At 48.4% G+C, this 23,590-nt stretch overlaps 1 protein-coding gene across 4 annotated transcripts in view; it reads left to right on the top strand.

Annotated features, from left to right (window-relative positions):
- MDGA1 (MAM domain containing glycosylphosphatidylinositol anchor 1) overlaps window positions 1-23,157 on the top strand; it is a 150,528-nt gene extending 127,371 nt beyond the window's left edge. For 3 of the 4 annotated variants that reach the window (XM_068939538.1, XM_068939541.1, XM_068939540.1), the window contains exons 13-17: window positions 57-209; window positions 1,505-1,639; window positions 19,132-19,262; window positions 21,334-21,442; window positions 22,600-23,157. In XM_068939538.1, the coding sequence (XP_068795639.1) occupies window positions 57-209; window positions 1,505-1,639; window positions 19,132-19,262; window positions 21,334-21,442; window positions 22,600-22,691 (620 nt within the window). In that variant the 3' untranslated portion in view covers window positions 22,692-23,157. The remainder of the gene's footprint in view (window positions 1-56; window positions 210-1,504; window positions 1,640-19,131; window positions 19,263-21,333; window positions 21,443-22,599) is intronic. The other variant, XM_068939539.1, reaches the window with a different exon arrangement.
- The last annotated feature ends 433 nt before the right edge of the window (window positions 23,158-23,590 follow it).

The following is a 23,590-nucleotide window of genomic DNA, read 5'->3' as shown; positions in this document are numbered from 1 at the left end:
CTTGGGGAGCAGGTCTGAAAAGCAGGAGCTGACCAGCCCCTTTTCCTTCCCTGCAGATAACACCTGCCGCTTTGAGGATGAGAAGATCTGTGGCTTCACGCAAGACAAGATGGACAACTTTGACTGGACCCGCCAGAACGCCCTGACTCAGAACCCCAAGCGCACTGTCAACACGGGCCCCCCCACAGACATCAGCGGTACGCCAGAGGGTAGGCAGACTTCTGGGTTTCCTTTGGCTCAGCCGGGCTCGGTGTGTATTTGTGGAGGTGAGATGCACGCCGCTCCTTGTCTTGCCAGAGTCTTGACAGGAGTCCTGCAGCTCTGGGAGCTGGGGGAGTGCTGATCCGTAGGCATGCTTCTCCTCTGCATGGGGTGCAAGGAGCCGGCAGTTAATGTGCGTGTTACTGATTGGCATTAAACACACAATTAAAACACCCACGACTTTGTTTAAGGGAATAGTGCGAGCATTAGTTACCATCTAATTGTCTGCTGCCTAAAGCCCTTATTCCATGTGATGCTTGTTTTGAAGTCACAAAAGGATAAGCAAGCAGGAAAACATTTCTAGCACCTAGAAATGGCCCTGCTGGTTTAGGCAGCTGTTTCCTCAAAGAAGATCTCAGTGAGACAACCAGATCTTAGTAGCAGTGTGCCGCGTGAGAGAGCAGACAGAAACTGCCACATGGGGTGACAGTGAGAGTGACCCACCCCTGGCTAGAACAGACTTTTCTCCTGGCTTCCGCGGGGCTGGTGTTGAGTATTACTCATACTAGCTGTGCATGGAGTACATGCTACAGTCTTAGCTGGGTATTACTTTCCTCTTCCTCCGAGAAGGGAAAGTAAATTTGTATGCAGGCACAAGGCTCTGAATTCAGAACAAATGGGAAACATCCAGTGGCCAGCTAAGGAAATGGCTTTTCCTATTATTGTTCAGTACTCCAGCCTGATCAAGCATTGAAAACGATGCCAACAAATTAAATAGCTAATCTGTTCCTCCCTAGGTTGTTAACAACTACTTTGGTGTTGTTTTCTTCAGATAACAATACTGTTTAGGCCAGATATGCTGGATCCTCTCTCCCTCTGCTTGAAGCAGATGAATTAGGCTAGATTGGTTTCACTGTCCTCTTTCTAGTTCTTTTCACGTTCTGGTTCCCTTCTTGCACAGAGCAATCAGCTCTGGGGCTCCTCGTGCTGCAGGAGAAAGGTTCATTTTGCACCCAGACACGTGTGCACTTATGTTCAGGGACTCTTCTGCTGCGTGCACTCACACTGGATCTGCTGACAGCCGTCTCTCCTGCTCTCTCCTAAATACTTCAGAGGCAGGTGAGGCACCTAAGGAGATTCTGTGAGTGTTTCTGGCTGGGGTTGTGCTCCGGTGCAGAACAGATGAGAACAAGGCCACATCTCTTAGAGGAGGTGTGTTTCCCAGCCTCTAGCATCCCATCAGTTGCAAGGAGAGAGATCACATATGTACTGCCCTTCTCCACCTCTCCTTCTCGTTCTGCAGGTTATTACATGTTCATTGAGGCATCTCGGCCCCGGGTGACAGGAGACAAAGCCCGGCTGATCAGCCCCCTCTACAACATTACTGCCAAGTATTATTGTGTCTCCTTCTACTACCACATGTATGGGAAGCACATTGGTGAGTACTCTCTGGGGAAGGGCAGTGCTGGCCTCAGAGGGGGGTAATCCCAGTGTAGTGCTGGCTAGAGGGGAAGACCTCCAGCCTCACTTCTGCCAGCCATGACCACTGCCTGCGATTCGGGTGGGTGGGAGTCCAACTGCAGCACTCATAGCACCAGGTGGGCTGTTGTCTTCAAATATTTGTCCCCTTACCTCCATGCCAACAGTGTCAAGGTTGTGAGCCTGTTCTCAGGCCTGTATCTTGCAATCAGTTAGCAACCCCGTCCCCTCCGACTTGTGCCTCCTCTAGCATAAGGCTTCCCGCCCTCAACAAGAAGAGTATTGTATCTGTGTTTCCCATATATCCCTCACTCATGGGCATGGCTGCCTTGATCCAGGTAGTGGAGCATAAGCTGAAAGGAATGTCCATCAGAGAGGACATGGAGGCAGAGGGGTTTTGCGGGACCGGTGTGTGCTGTGGTGGCTGCAACCATTTTGAGGTGGGCAGGGTGCACGGTCCAGGACAAAGCTGTGCTGAGGGGGCGATCTGCTCTGCCTGACTCCTTCCTCTTAGCAGCAAGCCTACGTGTGCAGTGAGCACCACAAAAGTGCCTGGCACACTAATGAGTTTCCATAGCCAGTCAAGGAGCAGTTGCTAATTCATCACCTCTTGATTATAATTTCATTAATTTGAATAATAGATGCATTCTTCCCACAGCATGCTGGGTTATTAATCACCTGCTGGACTGCAGCCTGACTGAAAAATCAGGGCCCAGGCAGAAATGTGTCTGCCCTTCAATGAAGAGGGTTAATTAATAGCTCTCTGTCTTGGCACCACTGATGTCATTGGGATGGACCAGGTTCTGGACACTAGTCATCCCATCCTTGTGCACGGGTGTGGCCAAGCAGAGAGGTTAATTTCCAAAATCTAGGATCTTCCTGTCTCAGTGAGGACCAGACTCAAACCCTGGCTGTGTGGATGAGCGGAGAGTGAGGTGGACTGAGAACTGGCTGGATGGCAGAGCTCAGAGGGTTGTGGTCAGTGGCGCAGAGTCTAATTGGAGGTGTCTGTAGCTAACGGTGTCCCCCAGGGGGCAGTGCTGGGCCCAGTCTTGTTCAACTTATTCGTCGATGACCTGGATGAAGGCACAGAGTGCACCCTCAGCAAGTTTGCTGATGATACTAAACTGGGGGGAGTGGCTGACACTCCAGAAGGCTGTGCTGCCATTCAGAGGGACCTGGAGAAGAGAAGACTGAAAGGGGAATCTCATCAATGTGTACAAGTATCTGAAGGGGGTGTGTCAGAGGATGGGGCCAGACTCTTCTCCGTGGTGCCCAGACAACGGGCACAAACTGAAACACAGGCAGTTCCGTTTGAGCCTGAGGAAAAACTTCTTTCCTGTGAGGGTGACAGAGCACTGGAAGAGGTTGCCCAGAGAGGTAGTGGAGTCTCCTTCCCTGGAGATATTCAAAACCCGTTTGGACTCAATCCTGTGCAATGTGCTCTAGAGGACCCTGCTTGAGCAGGGAGGTTGGACTAGATGATCTCCAGAGGTTCCTTCCAACCTTGGCCATTCTGTGATTCTGTGAAGGAGGCAAGGGTTGGACTGTGGTTCACTGAGCAGGTCTCTGTATCTGTCTTTGCACTGAGGACTCACATTTGCCTTCTGCACTCAGAGTCCAACTAGGTCAGTGGCGTTTCTGTGCACCTGCATTTCCCCTGCGGATGGGCTGCTCTGCGCTGTCTTCATGCTGGTGGTGGCAGGTTGTTTAGGTAGATGCCCATCAGTCCCAGTCCACACCAGGTTTTCCTGGGCCTGTTGGACTTGCTTAGCTGACAGAGTCTGGCCTTTGATGCTGCCTGGCAAATTCCCTTGTTCCCTGCAGTTTTCCACTGTAGTCAGTGAGCTCTGCATGTCTTCTTCTGATATCTCTGAAAAGGATTTCATTCTTTGTCCTTGCAATGAAGGGTGGCACAGGCCAAGGGAGGAAAGGGACGCGGCAGACTGACAAGGAAAGAAGATGAGGGGGAGGAGGCCACTGCTTGCTCCGTTTCCTTTAGACATACAGCTGTGTCTCTCCTGTTCCCAAGCACATTTCACTGGGAAAGTAAAAAGCCCCTCTTAACTTTTGCTCGCTCTGGGAAGAGAGTTTTGTTTGATAGCTCTCATGTGGTGGTTTGTCCAGAGACTTGGTGCTCAGGAATAAATTGATTACCGACTTTTGGCTCCTAGCATTTTAATTCTTATTCATTTGCTCCACCTACAAATTGCCCAGCGCAAAAGATATAGTGACTCCGAAGACCTGGAAAAGCCACTAAGTGCCTTTTTCCATTCCCCAGCTTCAGGCACCTTTCATATCTGTTGATTTCTCCCTGTTGATCTGTGGTGCCCCTGCCCGTTCCCTGTTTCCCCTCGTATTGCACAAAGGGGCTGTTAAATTTGTGTGAAGTAGATAGATAGATTATTTAATGTTATGTTGTGTGATGATTTCCCAGGGTAGATGCTGCTCAGCTGAGAGCAAATAAATTATTTAAAAATTAGACTGATGAAGCAGAATCAGAGAATAAGAGAGAAACAAATGAGAAGGAGTTCTTTTCTCTTGGCTTGTTGAAGATGTGGCTTGGTCTTATAAACCCATAATATATGCACACAAATTGAAATTCAGTCCCTTGTATTTGCTCTCTTCTCTGGAGTTTCTTATAGAGCCAGTCATGATGACAGTCTCTAATCATTCTGGCTTCTCTTTGATATATTAGGGCATCAGGGTGAAGCTGAGACCTTTTGAGGAAAAGAAACTAGGGTTTGGAAATCCTAAAGTTGCCTAGTTTTCATCATTCCTGCTATGCTATTTATTAGCTTCTGCGCTTCTTGGTCTTTTTCCGTACTGCCACCCTTAGGCAGACTGTGTTCTCTAAAGGCTGCAGTGTCCCACCACCTCTCTCCAGCGTCCCATTACCACCAGGTCTCCCACATTTTGGGGGTCTGATCATTTCCTGGAGGATTCCTTCCTCTGGCAGCTCTCCAACCTAGCTGTCTTCACCTCTACACATGCACAAACCAATCTGCATTTGGGACATGCTCCTTTCCAACAATGGGTCTAATGGATCAGTCTGCATTTCTTGCGCATGTTCCTTACCCTCTGACTGGCTTTGCTTGTGTGAAGGTTGTGGAATCTAGCCATAAAGCTTCAGCCTACTTGGATGGTGCCAAGCTTGATGTCCTTGGTGGCTGAAGTCCTCTTGGAGTCCTCTGGAGAACTGGTAGCCTGGCTGAGGGCAAAGCAAGTTTCTCAGCTCATTGTCACCCCTTTAGAACCCATTTGGAGAAGAGAGAGTCTGCCTCAGATACTGGCCTCCATGCTAGGATCTCTCCTGCCAAATGAGGAGACAGACCCTGGCCTCCTAGCTATTTCACATATGTGACAATACAATAGCAAAAATGGGGTGACTACAACCCTGGGCCACGTTTATATTCATTCCCATATCGCCGTCTGTCCCTGATGCCTGCAGACACAGTCCTAGCTCCTGGCTCACCTCACGTCAACCTAGTCCTACCAAGCTCGATGCTAGCCTTGTTGTGCCAGCCATAGCACATAGTGAAACTGCATCAGATTGCTCCTGTTGGCAGACAGTGCCAGCAATAGGACATCTCCTAGCCCAAGCCTCTCCTAGCAGCTCCATCTCCATCATGGAGCCATCTGTCTCTCTGTCACTATGAAAAGAAGCCTTATAAAAACCCGACATTTATTTATTTTTTTAATAACTCTTTTATTACCTTTTTTTTTCCCTCTCTCTACAGAACTTGAAAGCTGGTTTACTCTCACAATTTGACTATAAAATATCCATAGCCATCCAGGCAAATCTTCCCTGGGAGAGTTCCCAGGCACTGCTCGTTTATAATAGATATGACGAAAGAGAGAAACAGAATACAAATGGAGCATTTGTAGCCATGGTATAAAATATTCAGCGACTAGCAGAGCTGGGTAATGTTGAATATCTTGCAGCTGATGAGAGAGCTGGGTGAAGGGGAGCTCCCTGGAGGCAATTCCCATTCTTCTGGAGTTATTTGGTCATTGATTTTCGTTCTCCCAGCCCCCTTGGGAGTGAGCGTTCACATTGCCCTATGACCCTGCCAACCCAAACACGAAAATTAGTGGGAAGGGAGGGGGAGAAATCTACTTTCCACCAAGCATTCAAGAACCAGGGTGCCTGTGGCAGGCACAGATATATCAAGTGAGGAGTTGCTTGTTTCTCACCTTTCTCCTTCGGGAGAGAAGGTTAGCCATGGGAGGCAGTCACCAATTACCAAGTCCAAAAAAATCTCTTTGTCAAGTTTCCTGGTGTGTTAGAGTCACAGCTGGGGAACATCTCAAGAGTCCTTGCTTCAGCCATCAGATTCCTCTTCCTTGCTTCCTGGAGGCTGCTTGGAAGGGACGTGGTTTGAACAGACAGCTTGCTGCCATGCCCATGACGGAGGGTTCCTGCCACCATTCCCTGCCGTCTCTCTGTCATCTCTCTTATCACAGTGGCAGCCAGGTTATGATCCGAACAGCCTCCTGCCCGTTGCGGGATGCTCACGTGCACCTTGCAGAAAGAGTTGCTTTCAGTGTTGGTCCTCAGGAGGAAAGTTGCTTAGAGGGAGTAGGAAATTTCAGGCACAGTGAATTTGACTTTTTGTGTTGCCATTGTGGTCTCCATGGTACAGTGATCACTAACTCAATAGCTTCCTATCTTGTGAGCCATTAACTGTGCTCATGGGAAAAACATTTGGGAAAAAGAACTTACTCGGTTATGGGGGTACCTACATCCAAATAGTGATGTAGGATACACCCAAATAGGAATTTGTAGTTTCCTTCTGATTAGCGAGCTCACTGGTATCCCCTTTCCAAACTATTTTTGCTGTCTTTTCAATTGAGCTGGTCTGGTCACTGTCTTGCCAAGTCCACGCCCAGGCTCAGAATGAGGTATGGCCCCAGAGAGGACTGAGAAGGCAAAAGAGCCTTCCTAGCCCTGTGGTATCTCCCAAGTTGGGAATGTTCAGCTGCTCCCTGTAGTAACACTGGCAGGTCCTGGGCCGCAAGAGCTGGGCTGTGGTTCAACACAATGTCGGAAGACCCTACTCTTGACTTACAGTTTTATAGTTTGAGCTTCCTTTCTGCTCTGGCAGTGCCACAGTCTCACTTTGGGTGCTTCCTCTCCCAGAAGTCAGGGAATAGACTAATTTTCTGGTATAAGTCTAGCTTCTCTGAAACTCCTGGAGAATTAAAGGTGCTGCTGTTCCAGCTCAGCACTGACAGGGACCTTATCTGATCACGCCAACTAAGTAGGATCTGATCTATGTATAAACAAGACAGGAAGCTTCCAAGGAAATTGTAAACTATTGTGAGAGGCAACGCTGGAGATTGATTAAGAGGGATTTTAGGTCTGAGTCCCTAAAAACAATGAGCTCTGATAAGACCACTTGCCACAGCATACAAGAAAGCTCTGAGTTGTTCAGTGGCAGGAATTGGGTCATTAGCAGTTCACTTATACTGGTGTCACCACTGACCCCCTCCTGCTGAGTAGGAAATGCAGATCTGGATGACCTGACAAGCTGAAATGCTTCTTTATTTCTTCAACTCAAATAATGCAACGGGTGCAAAGGTGTGTCTGAGAGGTCGTGGTAGATGATCGCAGGAGGAGCCAGTGTGAGCAGGGGGTGTCGTGTGGCTGTGTCTTGTTTATAACAAGTGAGAGTACTGAGAGCTGTCAGGTCACACAGGTTGGTAGGTACCAGCAATGTCAAAATAAAAATGATCTGGACCTTGAAGGGGTGCTTTTTGTAAAATTCAACATCTTAGCTCCCTTGCTCCCCTCCCCAAACCTCATGGATAAATGCATTCTGTTGGGTTAAGAATATGGCACCATGCTACTGCATGCAATTACACAGGTGTCAGTCCCTACCGTGGAGGTAGCTGCATTTTGCTGATTGGTATAAAGTTTTCCTGATGTCTAAATACATAGATTATTAAATCCATGCCATTGTCTCCAGAACAACTGTTCTATACTCTAGAGATTACATCACTGGACTGATTGAGGGGAGGCTGATTTTTCTAATGAGAGTGATTCACTTCCCTCTAGAGTCTTGAAAACAAGTTGCAGTTAGAGCTTAGTGAACAATCTGTAATAACAAAATTTATTCAGTCTTTGTTAACCTCTTCTTTTCCCATTTGTTCAGATGGGTTCTTGGCTTTACTGATTTGTCCATTGATAGATGCATATTTGATAAATGTTTGGTGCAGATATCCAGCAGCTTGCTGTGGACTATGGTGTGGACCCTTCAGATAGACTGTGGTTTGGGTTTTTTTGGAAGTTACTCAAATACCATACTCATGAGCAGGATTATAAATACCTGGCAAGATAACAACATATTTGTACGGTGTTATTCAGGCTCTGTAGGTTTGATTACAGCAGCTCTGAACTGAACGCCATTGAAGTCATTGTTTTTCTAAAGACTTCAGTGAGCTTTGGATTGGAGCCATAGATCTAGAGATTTTTAAGACGGGAAGGGACCAATAGATCGTGTAATCAAAATTCCCACGTAACACAGGGCAGAGAGCTGCCTTCAGTTGCTCTTGCTAGAGCCCAGTAAGTAGTATGTGTCTGACACACCCTGACTGGATGTTCAGTTGCCAAACAGCATGCTTAACACAATTTGCAGACATGGGACTGAATTGTTCCCAACCCAAAGAGCTTGGCATATAAAGGGGAAAACTACGCAGAGAACAGGGAGAGAGATTCAGCTGTGGATTGGCTGTATGTTGTGTTTATCCCACGATGTCTTTATATTGAGGCAGACGTTCTGTTAATTATCTTAAATCTAGGTGCACTAATCCCTGCCTTTCCCTGCTCCCCACTTAAATTACTTCTCTCTGAATTGAGTTCCCAGTGCAGATAGCCACTGAAAAATTGCTTTCTTCAAAATTCTTCTTCTGCTCTTTACAAGCTGTGATTTTACCACATTCCTGCTGCAGAATTTATTGGGAAGGATGTCAGTGGGCACAGATTGCTGACACAGATTCCTTTCCAGATGTCCTGAATCCCTAAAGATCATCTGTGGTCCTGCTCAGCTGATGTGAGTCACCACGGCAGTTGTCCTGTAGGAAGCGGCTGTGATTCCTTTTCCTCTGCGCAGTTAGTAAAGAGTCTTTCTATTCAGACTTGGCTCACAGCAGCAGAAGTATTGCGTAGGGTTGAGTAGCTGTAATGATATACTGCAACCTCATCGTCTCCTGAGACATCAGGTGTTGCATCAATTATTCAGATCCTGGAATTGCTAGATGCAAAACTTAACAGACACTTAAGAGGAAATGGGAGCTCTAAGTGCACATCCTAGTACTCCCAGGTGACTCTTCTGTTCTCTCCATGGAACATTAGCTGTTTCACGAGTGCCCAGTGCCGTAGTTGTACAAGTGGAGACTGGTGTTGATTGTTCCAGGTGCGCCTCCAGAGAACCCACTGGATGCTCTGACTGGCTCAAAGGGGGGCACCACTATTTTGCACTACTCATGCAACAGCCTCAACCCATTCTTGAACTTCACCAAGGCATAATTGTGTAACATATATTGAAATGCTTCCCAGAAAATCCAAAAGCACTCAGCAGGAATCAGTCTTCACTATGGTTTCCAGGGGTGACTGCCTGTCCCAAACGGAGTTCTGCATGGATCTGACAGGCATCCCAACATCTGAACTGCTGGAGTTTGCAGTTCCAGGCCAGGAGTCTCCTGCCACAGCATGTCACCTGGAATTTTCCTGGGGAAAGTGCAGCCAGACATGAAATGGGAATGGAGTCTCTTACTATAACCCATCCTGCCTCAAAGCTGGGAACAGAACCTGCTTTAACAGCCTTCTTGAAATGAACCAAGAGGCTGCTGGCCTCCCTATTTTCCGGGCCTAAAACACTGACATCTCACAGGCTCCTTTGGTCAGGCAGAGGAGGAGGCCAGAGAGCAGGTTTGGAGCAGTGTCTTCAGTTCAGTAGGAAGAATAGGTGATCTCAGCTGCTCATTCCTGCTGTCTTGCCTACTTTGGCATTGCACTAAAACAGCACATCTGCTCCAAACCCTGTGGCCGTGCAGCTGCCCTGTGCTTGGCTTCTGGGATTGAGAAACCACAGGGTGACAACAGGGAAAGAGGTTGTTGATAGGGACTGAAGAGAGATGTGCGTAGCCTTCCTCATCCTATATACGTCTGCTTCTGCAGGGCTTTTGTTAGGACACCTACCCCCAAGCCCCACTTGTATTTTGGGGGCTGTAGGAGGCTCCTTCCTCTGTGAGCAGTGTGTGCTCTCAGTCTGAGAGCTGAGAACATGAGTTGAGCAAAGTTACCTAGCTGTCTCTGGTGGCAAAGATGAAAGGGTGAATTATGGAAGCTGAGAGGAGAGAGAGCGTTTGCCTGGAGGCACCTAGGCATGTCACCAAACAGAGGGTGAAGAAGGAGCAGGCAGACCTCATAGGAACGGTGGTTTGCTCTGCTTCTTGAGTCTGCAGAACGAGTGGGAAAAGTTACCTGTGCATGGTCTCTTTCTTGCTAGGTTCCTCCTACTCGCATTTTCCCTCTGGCCAGCCTCTCCTCACTAAGGCAGTACCCTGCACTTCTGGGGGCCATTGGGTATGGCAACGGTAGGAGAGAAGGAGCTTCTTGGCTGCCTTCCATATGCTTTTTGTTCCCCAGCCCCATATGTCCACCAGAAGTGGTGCCAAGCAGTCTTCCACAGGTGTTCATTTAATCAAAGGAGACATGGTACCATGTTCTGGAGGATTAGCGGCCATGATAAAGGCCAAAGAAGTGGCAAGGCCAGGGCTGTTTTGCTGCCTCACGCAGCTGCCTACCTTGCCTTAAGGGACTGAATGCCTTTGTGGGTGAACTCCTGCTGGTGTGGGCCAGCCTGTTTATTGGGAGCTGCAGAGAGAAACAACAGCAGCAGCAGCCTTTATTTCAGCGCTGAGTACATGGGCTCCCTTTGCCCTGGCTAGGTTTGAATGAGAGGCGGTGCTGGCTTCATCCACAACTGTGGCCCTGCTAAGCTACTAGCTCTGAACTTTACCTTTATCACCCTTTCCCCCTTACTGTGTCGAAATCAAATGCTTTATTTCTCTACCACAGCTAGCCTTTCCTGATCACTTTGTACCCTTAGTATATCCTCCTTCCCAACAGAGTTTCACCGAAGGGGAGTTTACTTTAAACAAACAAAAACAAGGATTTGATCCAGCTGTCTAGTTTCCCTATTCAAACTCAGCAGGGAAAGTAACACTGCTCTCTGGGAAGGTTCTGGTTTCTTCCAGCTCCACCTTTACATAGATTGTGTTGTTACAGGTCTGCTCAGAGAGCTGCCAAAAGACTAGGATGAACTCTGTGGCAGTATAGCTAGAAGCAGTGGCTGTGAAAAGATTGTAAGTCTTCTCCACTCCTTTCTTAGGGCTGGGTGGATAGCTGCATTTGACCGGGATATTTGTCCTCCTGGCTCTATGATGCTAGAATAGGCTTCATCCTGCCTGTTTCTATGTACTCAGGATTTTTGCTGAAGAATTCCCTAAGAGCAAAAGGTAAGCCCCAAACATGGGGTGGTACACGTTGTTCTCAATCTCTAGAGAAATGTCAAGGCTGACTTCTTTCCACAGCTACGTCTCTTTCTTTCTTCGACTCGAGAGCAAAAGAAGTTTCTAAGGATGCACATCGTTAGCTTGTCTGGATAAAGACAAGCTGTAGAGGGAGGTCTGGGCTGTAAAGCAATAGGAGACATTTCTGATAAATTTATGGTTTTGCTTATAATGCAAATGCTTCCCTTTCTACACTGATGGTATATCTTAAAGAGCGAGCAATCCCATGAGAATCTCTATGTAGAGAGATGGATGTATGGACAGACAGAGGTAAAATATCATACATACTGCTTATTGAGCAGGTGTTGAAGGAGCTGAAGTATTAGTGTGAATTTCCGTGGCCCAGAGGACACAGAGCAAATGGGAGCTTCTGTGCATCCAGACAGTGCCCTCTGATGAGGTGCTGCAAATGCTCCTATGGAAGGATTCGTAGCAAGGCGGGCTCTGCATGCCTCTGCATGGGGATGTCCATCCTGTGACGGAGCACCATGCTGCCTTGTCCCCACTGGCTGGGTACATGTGCTTCCTGCCGGGTTGGCCGAGGGAGAAGGATACATGCTCCAACACAGGCATTTGAAGACTCACTCAGCTCAAGATACAGTTTGTTTTCCACATTGCTGGGCTGTTAATAAGCAAGTGTCCAGGAGAGAGAATGGCAGGCACCAGCCTCCCTCCTTGTCTCTCTCTGCCTATGGATGGCAGCAGGTCTCCAGGAAGGATGGAGAGGCTGGGGACTGGGAAACTAATAGGCTGAGCATCCAGACTGACGGCAGCCAGGCCTCCGGCTCAGTGGGGGATAGGCAGAGGGAACCTGCTCCCAGTCTGATCCCACTGATGTTGCAGCCCAGCTCATCAGATCCACTCTGAGTCGCTGTAATGACTCCTGCATTTGATGCGGGCAGGCATCATGCAGCACGGCAGCATGATGGGCTGGCACACAGGAGCAGAGCTGTTATCCAAGGCCATGTTCAGGGGTTGTGAAAACACAGCTGGGGTTAGAGCCAGGAGTCAGACACCTCGTCTGGCCTGTAGGGAAGGACATTCAGTACGTACTGTCCTCTAGTCTCCTGTAAAAAGTACACGAAAGGACTGTGATAAAATGAGATAGCATAACGACTCTGAAGTGAAGTTGGAGAAACGCCTGAGACATCACAGACCTTATCCTTGTTCCACAGTCCTGGAATACCAGACTCCATACTCTCCCTCTGCTGTGTTCTGGCTGCCTATTAGATGGGCCTTTGCTTTTCTGACATAGCATTGGTTTAACATTACAGAGTGTAGAGATTTTATTTTCCTTTTTTAAATTCCTTAAACCTGTTGTCCATGCATAAGAAAGCCTGTTACTGATTGCAAACAACCTCTGAGGGAATTTCCCATGAAAAGGGGTAGCAGGTTTTTGTTCTGTAGAACCATCCATCAAAGATGGATGTCTCTGGTCATCCGTCTTTCTGTGCCCACACTTTCTCTAATTAGGTCATGGATCAAATGAGCAAAGGAGCTTAAGCATATAGTCTGCTCCTACACATCGCTGTCTGCTCTCCATGCGCAGAGGCAGGTGTGGATATTCTGGAGAGAAGGAGCTATAGCTGCGGTTTGCCTTCCTTCCTCCCATTAGCACTCACATTCCTCATCACATGACCATACAATTGAATTTATGCCACTGCCTGCAGTCCCCAGGTACCCTCCCCCCCAAATATATCCCCCTCAGGTTGCCCATCACATGTTCACCTTGCCTCTTAAAAGCGTTGTGTTGTTGCTTCTCTGCTGGTCCCGTCCCTCCATCCCAGCATTCATATGTACAGCGAGCAGGCTGGATAGTCATGGATCATAGATCAACCTGTGCAATTGGCTTTGCCCTGTCAGGGGATATTGCTTCAAGCCCGTCCTCATTTGATGTTGGTTTAGGAGGTCAGGGTGGAAATGTGTTTGTTTCTTTGATTTTTTAAATCCACAGTAAAATCCAGGAAAATTCCCTCTAGCCAGATACAAGTAAGCAATTTTACAGGTTTGCTGTAGGGGAAACGTTGCCAGTTAAAACTTACCACATTGATGTTTTTATCCTCAGAAAGGCCTTGCTACAGCAGGGAATTGGAGGCACTGATTCTGTTGATCCTTTTCACCACAGTCTCCCACCATAATGAAGCTAAAAGAGAATACCGTAGCAATTAGCAGGCCTGTAACACAGCATTGACCATGCTCAGTGCCTCTCTGAGTCTGAAGGTGATGCCTCACAAGTAGAGCTGGGATAATTGTGCTTTCCAAACCCTGACCAAGACTTGGTTTCCTCGTATGAGCTGTCTGAACCCTCCTGCTTTGAAATCACGGAGGAAGTGGCTGCAGGAAAGGGTCTGTGCAGTCTCTGTTTCCTAGCTCTCAGAGCAGTAACTTCCCACCACAGCATCGTAACTGAGAACACCAGCTTGGTGCTGATTGCTTTTCATTAACATCCATTTAAAGGAGAGAAAAAGAGTCCTGTATTTGTTCTGGGGATTATGGACAGTAATGGATTCCTTCTGGGAACTTTATTTTGCTCCTGGGATTTGCCTACACTAAGCTTTGGGCTTTTGGTTTATGATCAGTTACAATAAACCACACTTAAGGAAGTGCTGAAAGCCCCTGTTAGGAAGGTAAGGACTCTTTTCTCCCTCGCCTGGTTTTAGGCCTCACATTTGGTGTACAAGTGACTCTGCCAGTGACTCTGAGTCATCTCCACACTGTGTATCACTTTCAATCCACTGGACACCTCCTACCCTGATTCTGTTTCTTCTTTTCACCTCAGTTTATCTTGCCTACAGTTGAAATGCCCTGGGAGTTTCCGTGGAGGCTTCAGGGGAATACCCCTGTCTGGCTGATTTCAGCTGGGTGCCAAGCCTGAACTGTGGCTGCAGCCAAAACTTCTTGCGGATAGCTGATTTCGTTTGACCGCCTGTCCTGGGGCAGGAATACTACAAGAAGGCTGTTGGGGAGCTGCAGTGAGGTCAGCCTGTGTGCTGCATGTGAGCCTACAGCTAGGCCAGCTAGCAGGACCCCGGCTGTGGGTCCTGACTGACTTCCTGATCCGGCCCACAGAGAGCCCACAGAGCCGTGCAATGCAGGGCACAAACCTCCGTCTCCCAGCTCACAGTATTTTCCTCCCTTCACTTCCTAGCTGTTCTATTTTCCCTCCACGCATACTTCAAATATTGAGCTGTGTGTCAAGCTACGCATACTTCACCCTCCCAGATGCACCGCAGAAAATTCTCACGGAAGCCTCTGCCTTCTCTGCCATCCCACACAGACTGTGCTCGAGTCCTGGCCTCATAGACCCTGCCTCCCTCTTGGTGCTGCATGTGCCGGCGCTTCTGAATCTGCTCTGTGGTCCAGTGTGGATTTGCAGTGTGGCAGTGAAGTCCCCATCCCATGGAAACTGAGGGAAGACCTTTTTGTGTTGCAAGACAGTAGCATTTAAAGGCATCCCTTGGGCTACTCTATTTTGCAGCCCAGCTGGTGCTCTTTTGTGTGAGCGCCGCTTTCCTGAAATGCCAGCTTTGGTCTTAAAGGGAGCCAGCAGAAGGTATGGCTGCTGCTCACTGTAATGGCTTCCTCATCACTCATCACTGGCCTTTATTCTCCCTTTTGATTGGGAAGAAGGAATAATACAGATTATAAGGCAAATGTTGAGGTTGCCTTGTTTGTGGAGAGATACCAACAGACTTTCTGGTGTCCTGGGATTTTCATTGTGTTCTTCTGTCTCTGACCAGCTGGAGAGATTTAGCACCAGATAGATGGCCTGTCCTTGTATGTGCGTCACTACCAGGTGCCCTTAGGAAATGCCAGAAACATCTGATGGAGGAGATGGGGAAGGGAGGATGACTTCAGAGACAGGTAACAAAACTGGCCAGCTGGTTGTGGATTCTGATATAGGAAACTGGGCATGACTGCAGTATAAAAACAAGCTGAAGGGGTGGCTGTGACAGCTCTCACCCAAAAATAATCCAGATGAGTCTTTTGCATCTCCACTGATGAAAGCATGATGCTGGAGAGCAGGTCTCAGTTTGTTTTTTCTCTGGTTTCTCCCGAAAGGCAAAAGAGTTCGGGCACTCCTGTTCCCTAGCATCTTCTTTCTAAGGTCTCAGAGCACTCGTAAAGTGTTTGGTATGTTTCTGAGTTCCTCTCAAAGCTAGTGAATGTTATCTTCTTCATCATCATCATCATATCATGTCAGCAGATGAGGCAAGTAAAGCCCAGAGGGTAAAAGCAATTTCTGAGGATCTTATGGCAAGTCAGTGTCACCGTGAGGAATAAGGGCCTTACTTCCCACACATCAGTGGCATGTGCATTGGCCACCTCCTGCAAAGTGGCATTTGGGTATGTAACCTCTAGGAGGCATCTCTGGGATGTTACAAGCATCGAGTGGCTGGTTTGGTCTGAACTTGTGTGATGTGTTGAAAGCTACACGGGCAGTGAGGATAGTTAATGAGGCATGAGAAAAGTGTCACCAGGTTGCACAGAGGTGGGTGTGGGCAGTTGTGGGTTCACCCGAAGTCAAGAGCTATGGACACCAACTCACATGTCCTCACAGTCCCCTCGTACCACCAATATCTATGCAAGCTTCTCTTTCCATTTTAGTCAGAGACTTCTTCTGCCTTGTGCCTGTGGACTTTGATGACTCTAAGTGGGAACCTGGAGCAAGGTTCGACTTTAGGGCAGTGGGCTGAACCCAAAGCTTTCCCTTGGAAAGCACAAAGTCCTGCAGCACTTTTTCCATCACACAGCTTTCTTTTAGGGCCAGACTGAAAAACAGAGATTAAGAGGCTCTGAGCAATGAGAAAGATGACTCAGGGTTTTCTGTTGCATAGGATTGCCATATTATAGGGCTCTGACTGGAGCTCAGATCTGAAGGTTGATTTCCAAGCACCTCCATCACAGGACACATGCCCTTGAACTTGACTGGCAGAGTGTGACAGACCAACACATGGAAGAGGAGAATAAATTAGAAGGCCTAAGCAAGTCTCTGCCATGCCTCCCAGAAGCACATTCCCAGTTACAGAGCATTAGTGGTGAAGGGAGGTTTTGTGGTTCTTTCCCAGCCTCGGGGAGGCTTTGTAAGCTAGCAGGGTTTGCAAGTAGGGCTACCAGCAGCAGATCTGACCTTCCTTTGCAGCTCTGACTGATTTGCAAGGCTGCCAGGGGTACGTTGCACAGCTGTCCTGACCTTCAGTTTTCCATGTGTAGACAGTGATGGTGAAGCATTGCACACTGCGGGGAGATGAGGTTACTTCTCTGCTAATTGCAAACCATCTGAAGAACATCAGCTTATACACAGTATAGTTTTATTAGAGGATTTGGGGGCCAAAACGTTGAAACTTTAGCTCCTGTTGCTGCAAGGACACGAAGCTGTCAGCCAGGATATGCTCAGGCTTGGTTTGGGTTTAGGCCAGGCGTTCACAGCCAATGCTTAGGGGGCACTAATTTGCATTCCAGATGCTTGTCTGGGTCCCTTTATATTTTGCCTTCCCTTTTTTCCTAGGGCACCAAAGTTCATTTGCCGCCTGATTTGTCTTAGCACTGGCTGCTTAGCCAAGCTCTCATCCAGCGGATCCTAGCTGCAGTCTCTGAATGAGATTGGAATAGCAGATGATTTCTTTTAATCCTTGCTTGCTGGCAGCTTCATGGTAATTCTTCGTTCGCTTTCAACCACTGACCTTACTAGCTCTGGAGTCGTGCAGTGGCTGCTGACCTCAAGAGAGAGAAACAAGCTGTGTCGCTGCTCATCTTGGGTTACGTTGTGCATCCAGGGTGGGATGCTGGGCACCTCTGGGGAAAGGCACTTGAAAGAGCTATTTCCAGGCAGAAGGATATTTTCCCACTTTCTCTTATTCAGGTTTGGCTAATAAGAATTAGCAGTAGGCTGTGCTGTCTCCTTCCCCAGCCTGACTGCATCCCAGGTGATGTTCAGACAACTCAGCGAAACACTTCTTCCCTTTCGGTCTCACAGTCTCACCCTCTTCCCATTCAGTCAGGCCTTCATCTAGTTTTCTGAGACACCCTAACAGACTCTTTCTCTTAGTGCTAATGCTTTTGAAAATATTTCCAGGCAATAACCGTTCCATTTTTTTTTTCTCAGTTCACTAAATTATACATATATTTCATTCTTTTAATCTTTTCTTGTAAGTCAGCCATTCAGAATGTAAACATTTCATCATCTTTGTTATACATCTCTGAATACCCTGTGATTTCTCTCTCGCTTTTCTGATAGCCAGCCACTCAGCAGGGGTACTCCCAGGTCCGTATCCCTCACACAATGACCCTAAGGCTGATGTGCCAAGAATGAAGAATTTCAAGGTAACATATAGGAGGTTATATAACAAAGGACTATTCAGTCTCGTTCCATAACCTCTCTCTGCTGCCTCTCCGAAGGGAATTCCCAGACTGAAATGCAGTATCCTAAGCGCAATCTGACTATGGGCATATAAGTAAGGGTTATTATAGCCTCTCTGCTCTGAGATGTAGTACTTCTGTGTGTGAAGACCAGAAACACTGATGAGCAACAGTGTGAGTAGAGTTGTAGTTGTTTTTTTTCAGTTCACAAGCTGAACTGAAAAAAGAAAAGAAAAAAAAAGTGTTTCAGTTCAACCTGGAGTGAATGTTTAAAAATATATTTTCACTGAAACAAAAAAAGAAAAGAAAAGTCAATTGGGGGGATTGCTAAAAAGATATACTGTTGGAAGACAAACTGAGATAGTTTCATTTGTGGGTGGAGCGTAGTGGGGTTGTGACACTTTTTTCCAAGTGAAAAATGGAAATGCTTTGAGGTTTGTTGGCTTTGCCTTTTGCTTGAATGGCAGATACAGCCTTTCAGGAATTGTTTTGATCGAAGGAACTTGAATTCAGTGCTAATTCAGAGAGTGCCTGTGTCACTCTGAAAACATGTGGGCTGGGAGGGAAAGGCGGCGTGGTATAGGGAATACTGCCGAGCGCTAGCAAAGAACTGCCGCTCGCTCCAAGGCCTGCATGCAGGGCAAGTAGCAACTGAGGACACAGTTCGTATTTCTGCTGCTAATGGCCAGGGCCAGGGGCAAGGAGAAGACATTAGGCTACAGAGTATACATGTACTTGTGGTGAACTGGGAGAGGGGAACTGTGAGTCCTGGGCTCCCTATTTCAAGAGGGAAACTGGTAAGGGTCCAGCAGAAGGATATCAGGGTGGCACCTGATACCTGGGGAAAGTCCTGGGGAAGAGAGGTTGAAGGAACTGCGTTTACTCTGTTTGACAAAGAGGAGGCTGCTATCAGCCCATGGATTCCAACTATCTGAAGGGCAATTACAAAGGTAACAGAGCCAAACTCTTCTCAGTAGTATTAGATGATATAACGGGGCAGCGGCCACAAATGGCAGCTTAGGAGGTGCATATTGGACATTAGGGAAAGCTGTTGTCCTGAGAGGGTTTTCAAGACTTAGCCAGGCAAAACCATGCTACTCTAATCCAGAGCTGGAGACAGCTCCAAAGAGGAGGTTGGACTGGTCACTTCCAGAGGTGCCTTGCAGCCAGCATTTTTGTCACCTGCTTCTTGCATGGGGCCACACCAGCCATTCTACGGAGTACTTCCTCCTCATCCCATCCTCTCTGTCTTCATCTAGGACTATATCCTCACTTGGGTAGCCCAAGCGGATGAAACATTGCAAGTGACACGTTTGTGTCGGCCCAGGAGAAAGCTGGCTCCTTCCAGAGGATACCGTGGCACTGGGGCTCTGCAGGCTGCCCCGGTCTTGTGGGAGCATGTGAATGTGACGGTGGCCCGAGGCTGGGCCCCAGAGCTACACTGGGTGTCAGCACAGCAGGCTGGCTTACCTGCTTGTCCTGTGATGCCAGCGCCTGGTTTCTCTCTTACAGGCTCCTTGAATCTACTGGTTCGAGTGCGAAACAAGAGGGCCATCGACACGCAGGTCTGGTCACTCAGTGGGAACCGGGGGAACATGTGGCAACAAGCGCACGTTCCCATCAACCCGCCAGGGCCTTTCCAGGTAAATGAGGTCCACAGCCAAGGAGGCCACTGCCATCTACTCTGTGTGTGTGCCATGGCCTCTGAGTGTTTTCCCAGTACATCTGCCTCTGTGGCACAGGGGCTGATCAGGCACGGGAAGGGCATGTGGGAGCTCTCCCCCAGGCACCAGACAGTGATTGCCTGGGAAGTTCACTGGCAGGAACTTAGTGGAAGCATGAAAATCAAATCCACTTGTCTCTGAAATCATCCAACTCTGTTATGCGCATGCACTGGTTTGGTATTGCACATTTTCTGATTACTGCTGATCTGGAAAATGCTTGTTGCAGAGCTCCTAAGCACCAGGTCTGTGCAAGAGGTCTCTTGTTCTTGAACAGCTGAAGGATGCTGGCCCCGGCATGCCGGCCTGCTGGTGTAAGGTGATTCTGAGTGCTAGAGCTTTCTTACAGTGTGTGCTACATCAGCCCACCCTCGCTAGCCCTCTGGCTTACGACTGTAGGGCTGCTTGTGAATATGCACGGGGCAGCCTGTATCTGCTTGTAGGGTAGTTTATGAGTACCAGGGTTAGTCGAGGTTTTATGGCTGATACTCTTGCTCAACACGCTACTTTCTTGTTGCACAGCTGCTTGTGGGAGCTGGGCCTGCACAGGCTGGCAAGTTGTGGCACTGTGGCAAAACACCCAGCACAATTTTTAGTACTACAAAATAATAAATAAGAGCTTAGTTACTCCTGCAAGTGCTGTTCAGTATGGGCTGTTTTATTAGTGCAGAATACTTAATGAAAGCAGAGCTCTGTATGCTCATTTGTTACTCCACAGATGCTCAGCGTTAACTTAAAAGCACAGAAGTTGGTCCTGTAAGCTGTGGGGCTCAGATCTCCAGGTCGTATGAGTACTGAAGAAATAGGGAGGAATCATTCACTTGCGGATGTGCACAGACACTCTGGCTGGCCGGTGCTTTTCCCTATCCACCCCAGGCATACTGCTTTGTTGTTTCAGGGTGACCCATGCAGGCTGTGCAGTGGTTTATCTTTTTCAGTGTTCACTGCGGTTTGAGCAAGTATTAGGTATTCCTGGGGGGAGATCTACACGGGTAGGTGGGTATGGGTTTGCCAGTGCTAAGAATAAGATGGGGAAGAATGGTTAATGGGAAGAGAGTCATGACTGGGAATGGGTTTGCCATGACCGGAAGAGAGAGGGCCCGTGTTTGAGGGTGTGCTGGATGATAGGGATGGATAGCGCACTTGACAGCATGAATTATATCCCATTATAATCCTGGGACGGGATGAGACTGCTGCTTTCTGCCTTTCCACATCACCGCAGCAGGCAGTGACTGAGCGGTCCCCGGGCTGCCAGCAGAGGCAGGGGACCATGGGGACCACTGAGGGAGCTGAAGCTGACACAGCCGCAACGGTCCAGCTCAGAGAACAGTGGGGCAACTCTCCCTGCTCTTCCCAATGTGGAGCGAGGGTGGGAGGTCAGGGGCTGACCCAGCAATCAGCCCAGGAACAGGCCCCTCCAGCAAACCAGCCTGACAGCCACCTCAGGTATTGAAGAACATGGTGTCCTGAGATGGCAGTGGCCTTGTGGGGGTCTCAGGCAGATATTAAGGCTCTGGCTCCCCTTCCTGTCAACCCATGGGCTGTGGATGCATGTTGCTCCCCAGCTTGGCCTAATGGGTTGCACCAAGCTCCTTGACTTTCTGCTGGGAAGCAGTGGGTAGAAGGAGCCTTTGTGGTGATGAAGAGCGTTGTTTGGTGGGGGAACGCTGTGGTGGGGCAGCCATGAGCAGCATTAGCTTTCTTTCAGGGAAGTGCTTTGGAGTCTGCGAGAGGAGGCATTGCCCCACGAGAGAAGAGGGAGGTTGGGAATAAAGACTGCTGTAAAATTCAGCTACTAGTGCTCGAACCCTCCTGAGGAATGGCTAAGGCTGCGATAAAGAGGGACTTTCCCTCCAGGGCTGCTGGGACTTGATGACAGCTGGTGTGTGCCCAACTCGTCTCTGCAGGGCCCTGCGGTAAGGCCATTCCCCCAGAAGGGAGAGGTTCCTCTGCAGCCTCAGCCTCACTCCATGTTCTGTCACTCTGCTTGCAGATCATCTTCGAAGGTGTCCGTGGCACAAGTTATGAGGGGGACATTGCCATCGATGACGTCACTCTGAAAAAGGGGGATTGTCCAAGGAAGCCAGTTGGCCCAAATAAGGGTGAGAGTGTACTTACCTCAGAGGAAAAAGAGTCAGTGTGAGTGCACAGATGAATGCACGTGCTAGGGATGTTCAGCTGATTTTGAACCACGTTCATGAATGGATGGGACCCAGCAAGATGGTCTGACTCTCTCTCAGTCAGCAGAGGGACTGCCAGGCCCTTGAACTTGGGCTTTATAGTTGTGATTCAGCAAGAGCTTAGAAGAACAACCAGATCTTTTAGGGACTGTGCTGCCAGATGCCAGCTTGCTGAACTGTGCCTTAGTATCTTGGGGTTGGGGGTGTCATCCCTGACATACATCACAGGTAGCTAAAGGCTTCTGCAGTATCTTGTTTTGCAAAAACCCTAGACATGAGAGCTTTGGAAAGAGAGAGATCTTCAGGCCTTAAGGGCCGCTGCAGCATTAAGTTAGTTCTTCTCCAGCAGCGAAATGCTGCATCTTGGGGCCTGGAGATAGGGAGAGCTGAGCTTCTTCCCATTTCCCTCCAAGCAGAGAGGTACAGCCAGGCAGAGTGTCACACATGCTGGGATCACACAGCAGGCTGCCTGAGCTGGCTATCACCTCTTCCCCTAATCCTCATAGTGGGTGCTTTGGCTAAGCTGTAGGCATCCATGAGACCATGCTCCATGTCTTCCCTGAGGAGATAATTCCCCTGCCTGATTCATCAGAGTCAGATAGTTTGCTTATGGTTCCTTCAGCTTCATTTTCTCCCATTCCCCTTAGCTGTCCGGTGGTCTTCAACACAGAAAGGGGAAACAAAACCTCAAAATAGTCAGAACAGCCTAAAATTTTTAAAATCCTAGGTGGAGTTCAAGGTTTTCAAGGTCTGTTTTAAGCTAGATTGGCCAAACTCTAACCGAAATACCAACAGATCATTTTTTTGATTCAGGGTCAGTCTTCTGGGGAAGAAGAGAGGGTTGATTTGCAAAAGTAACTAAGATTTAACATTTTCTCCTGAGCTGGAAATAATATAATTTTGGGAAGCCTTGAAAATCTCCAGGGAAGGGGGGAAAGATATTTCATTAGATCTGGAATGTGCCTCATGATTTGGGGTGGGAGGAGAGGATATGCCACTAACGTCCATTGACTTGTTTGATACATCTGGATCTATCCCATCAGTAATCTCCTCTCTTTCCCTCTCTTTTTGGCTGGTAGCGGTTGCTCTTCCAGGAAGTGGAGTCCCAGTCCTGCACAGCCCTTGTCTTTGTGGCCCATTGACTTTCTTCCTTTACGTGCTGCTCAGATGATGGCAAGCAAGCGCTCCTGTCTTTGGACCAAGACATTCCTGCTCCTTTCCTACTCAGCCACCTCTGCTCCTCTTCCTCCCCTCCTCACTGGCACACCAAAGTGTCCATATGTTACCAAAGACTGATAGGCATGATCACACAAAGGGATCTGGTTCAGAGCTGGAGGACTCCTTGAGAAAGTCATAATGTCTAAAACAAAAAAAATTAAAAAATAAAGACAAAAACAAAAAGCATGTGTGTGTGAGAGAGAGAGAGTGAAAGAGGAGAAGGAAGGAAGGAAACAGAAACACACAGAAAAGAAGCAATGAAAGACAAAAAATAGGAATGAAGAAATGTAAAGAGCAAATGAAGGAGGAAAAACCGCCCCCATGTCTCCTTGAGAACGTTGGACAGGGCTTCCTCAGGGAAGTGGGGACTTGTTTTAAACAAACAAACAGAAATATATTAAAGCACAAATTTCTACCGGAACAGTATACCCTCCTTACTGCAGAGTCCACTACCTGGTGGACGTATGCCACAGTGCTCCCCTTTGGCTCTCCAGGCCCTCCTGCAGGCTGGGGCTGCCCCACTCCAGCTGCAGCGTCCTGCAGTAACAAGCCGCCGGCCTTGACGTGGGGCAGCAGCTGCCCCGCGTGCTGGTGGCCAGAGTGTCTTGCCTCGCACCACATGTGCTTCTGCACATCTGCATCTTCCAGGCTGTCATGTGTTTAAGTGCCCTGTGTGCGATTTGCTTTGGCCAGCGCTGCCTTCCTTTCTCCACCTCTCTGTGCTTCCCACCCTCTAGCCCAAAGAAGATGGATGAGGACTGGACCCATCACGTGGACCACGCTGAGAGGTGGAAAAGTCCTGGCTGGATCCGGCTGCAGCGTTGGCCTCTGAAAGCCTCCTTCTCGCTCAGC

Source organism: Struthio camelus, chromosome 3 (assembly GCF_040807025.1).
Source record: "Struthio camelus isolate bStrCam1 chromosome 3, bStrCam1.hap1, whole genome shotgun sequence".
In the NCBI taxonomy this organism is placed as follows: Eukaryota; Metazoa; Chordata; class Aves; order Struthioniformes; family Struthionidae; genus Struthio; species Struthio camelus.
The sequence above is the reverse complement of the archived record's forward strand: the minus strand, read 5'-3'. Positions and strand labels throughout refer to the sequence as shown.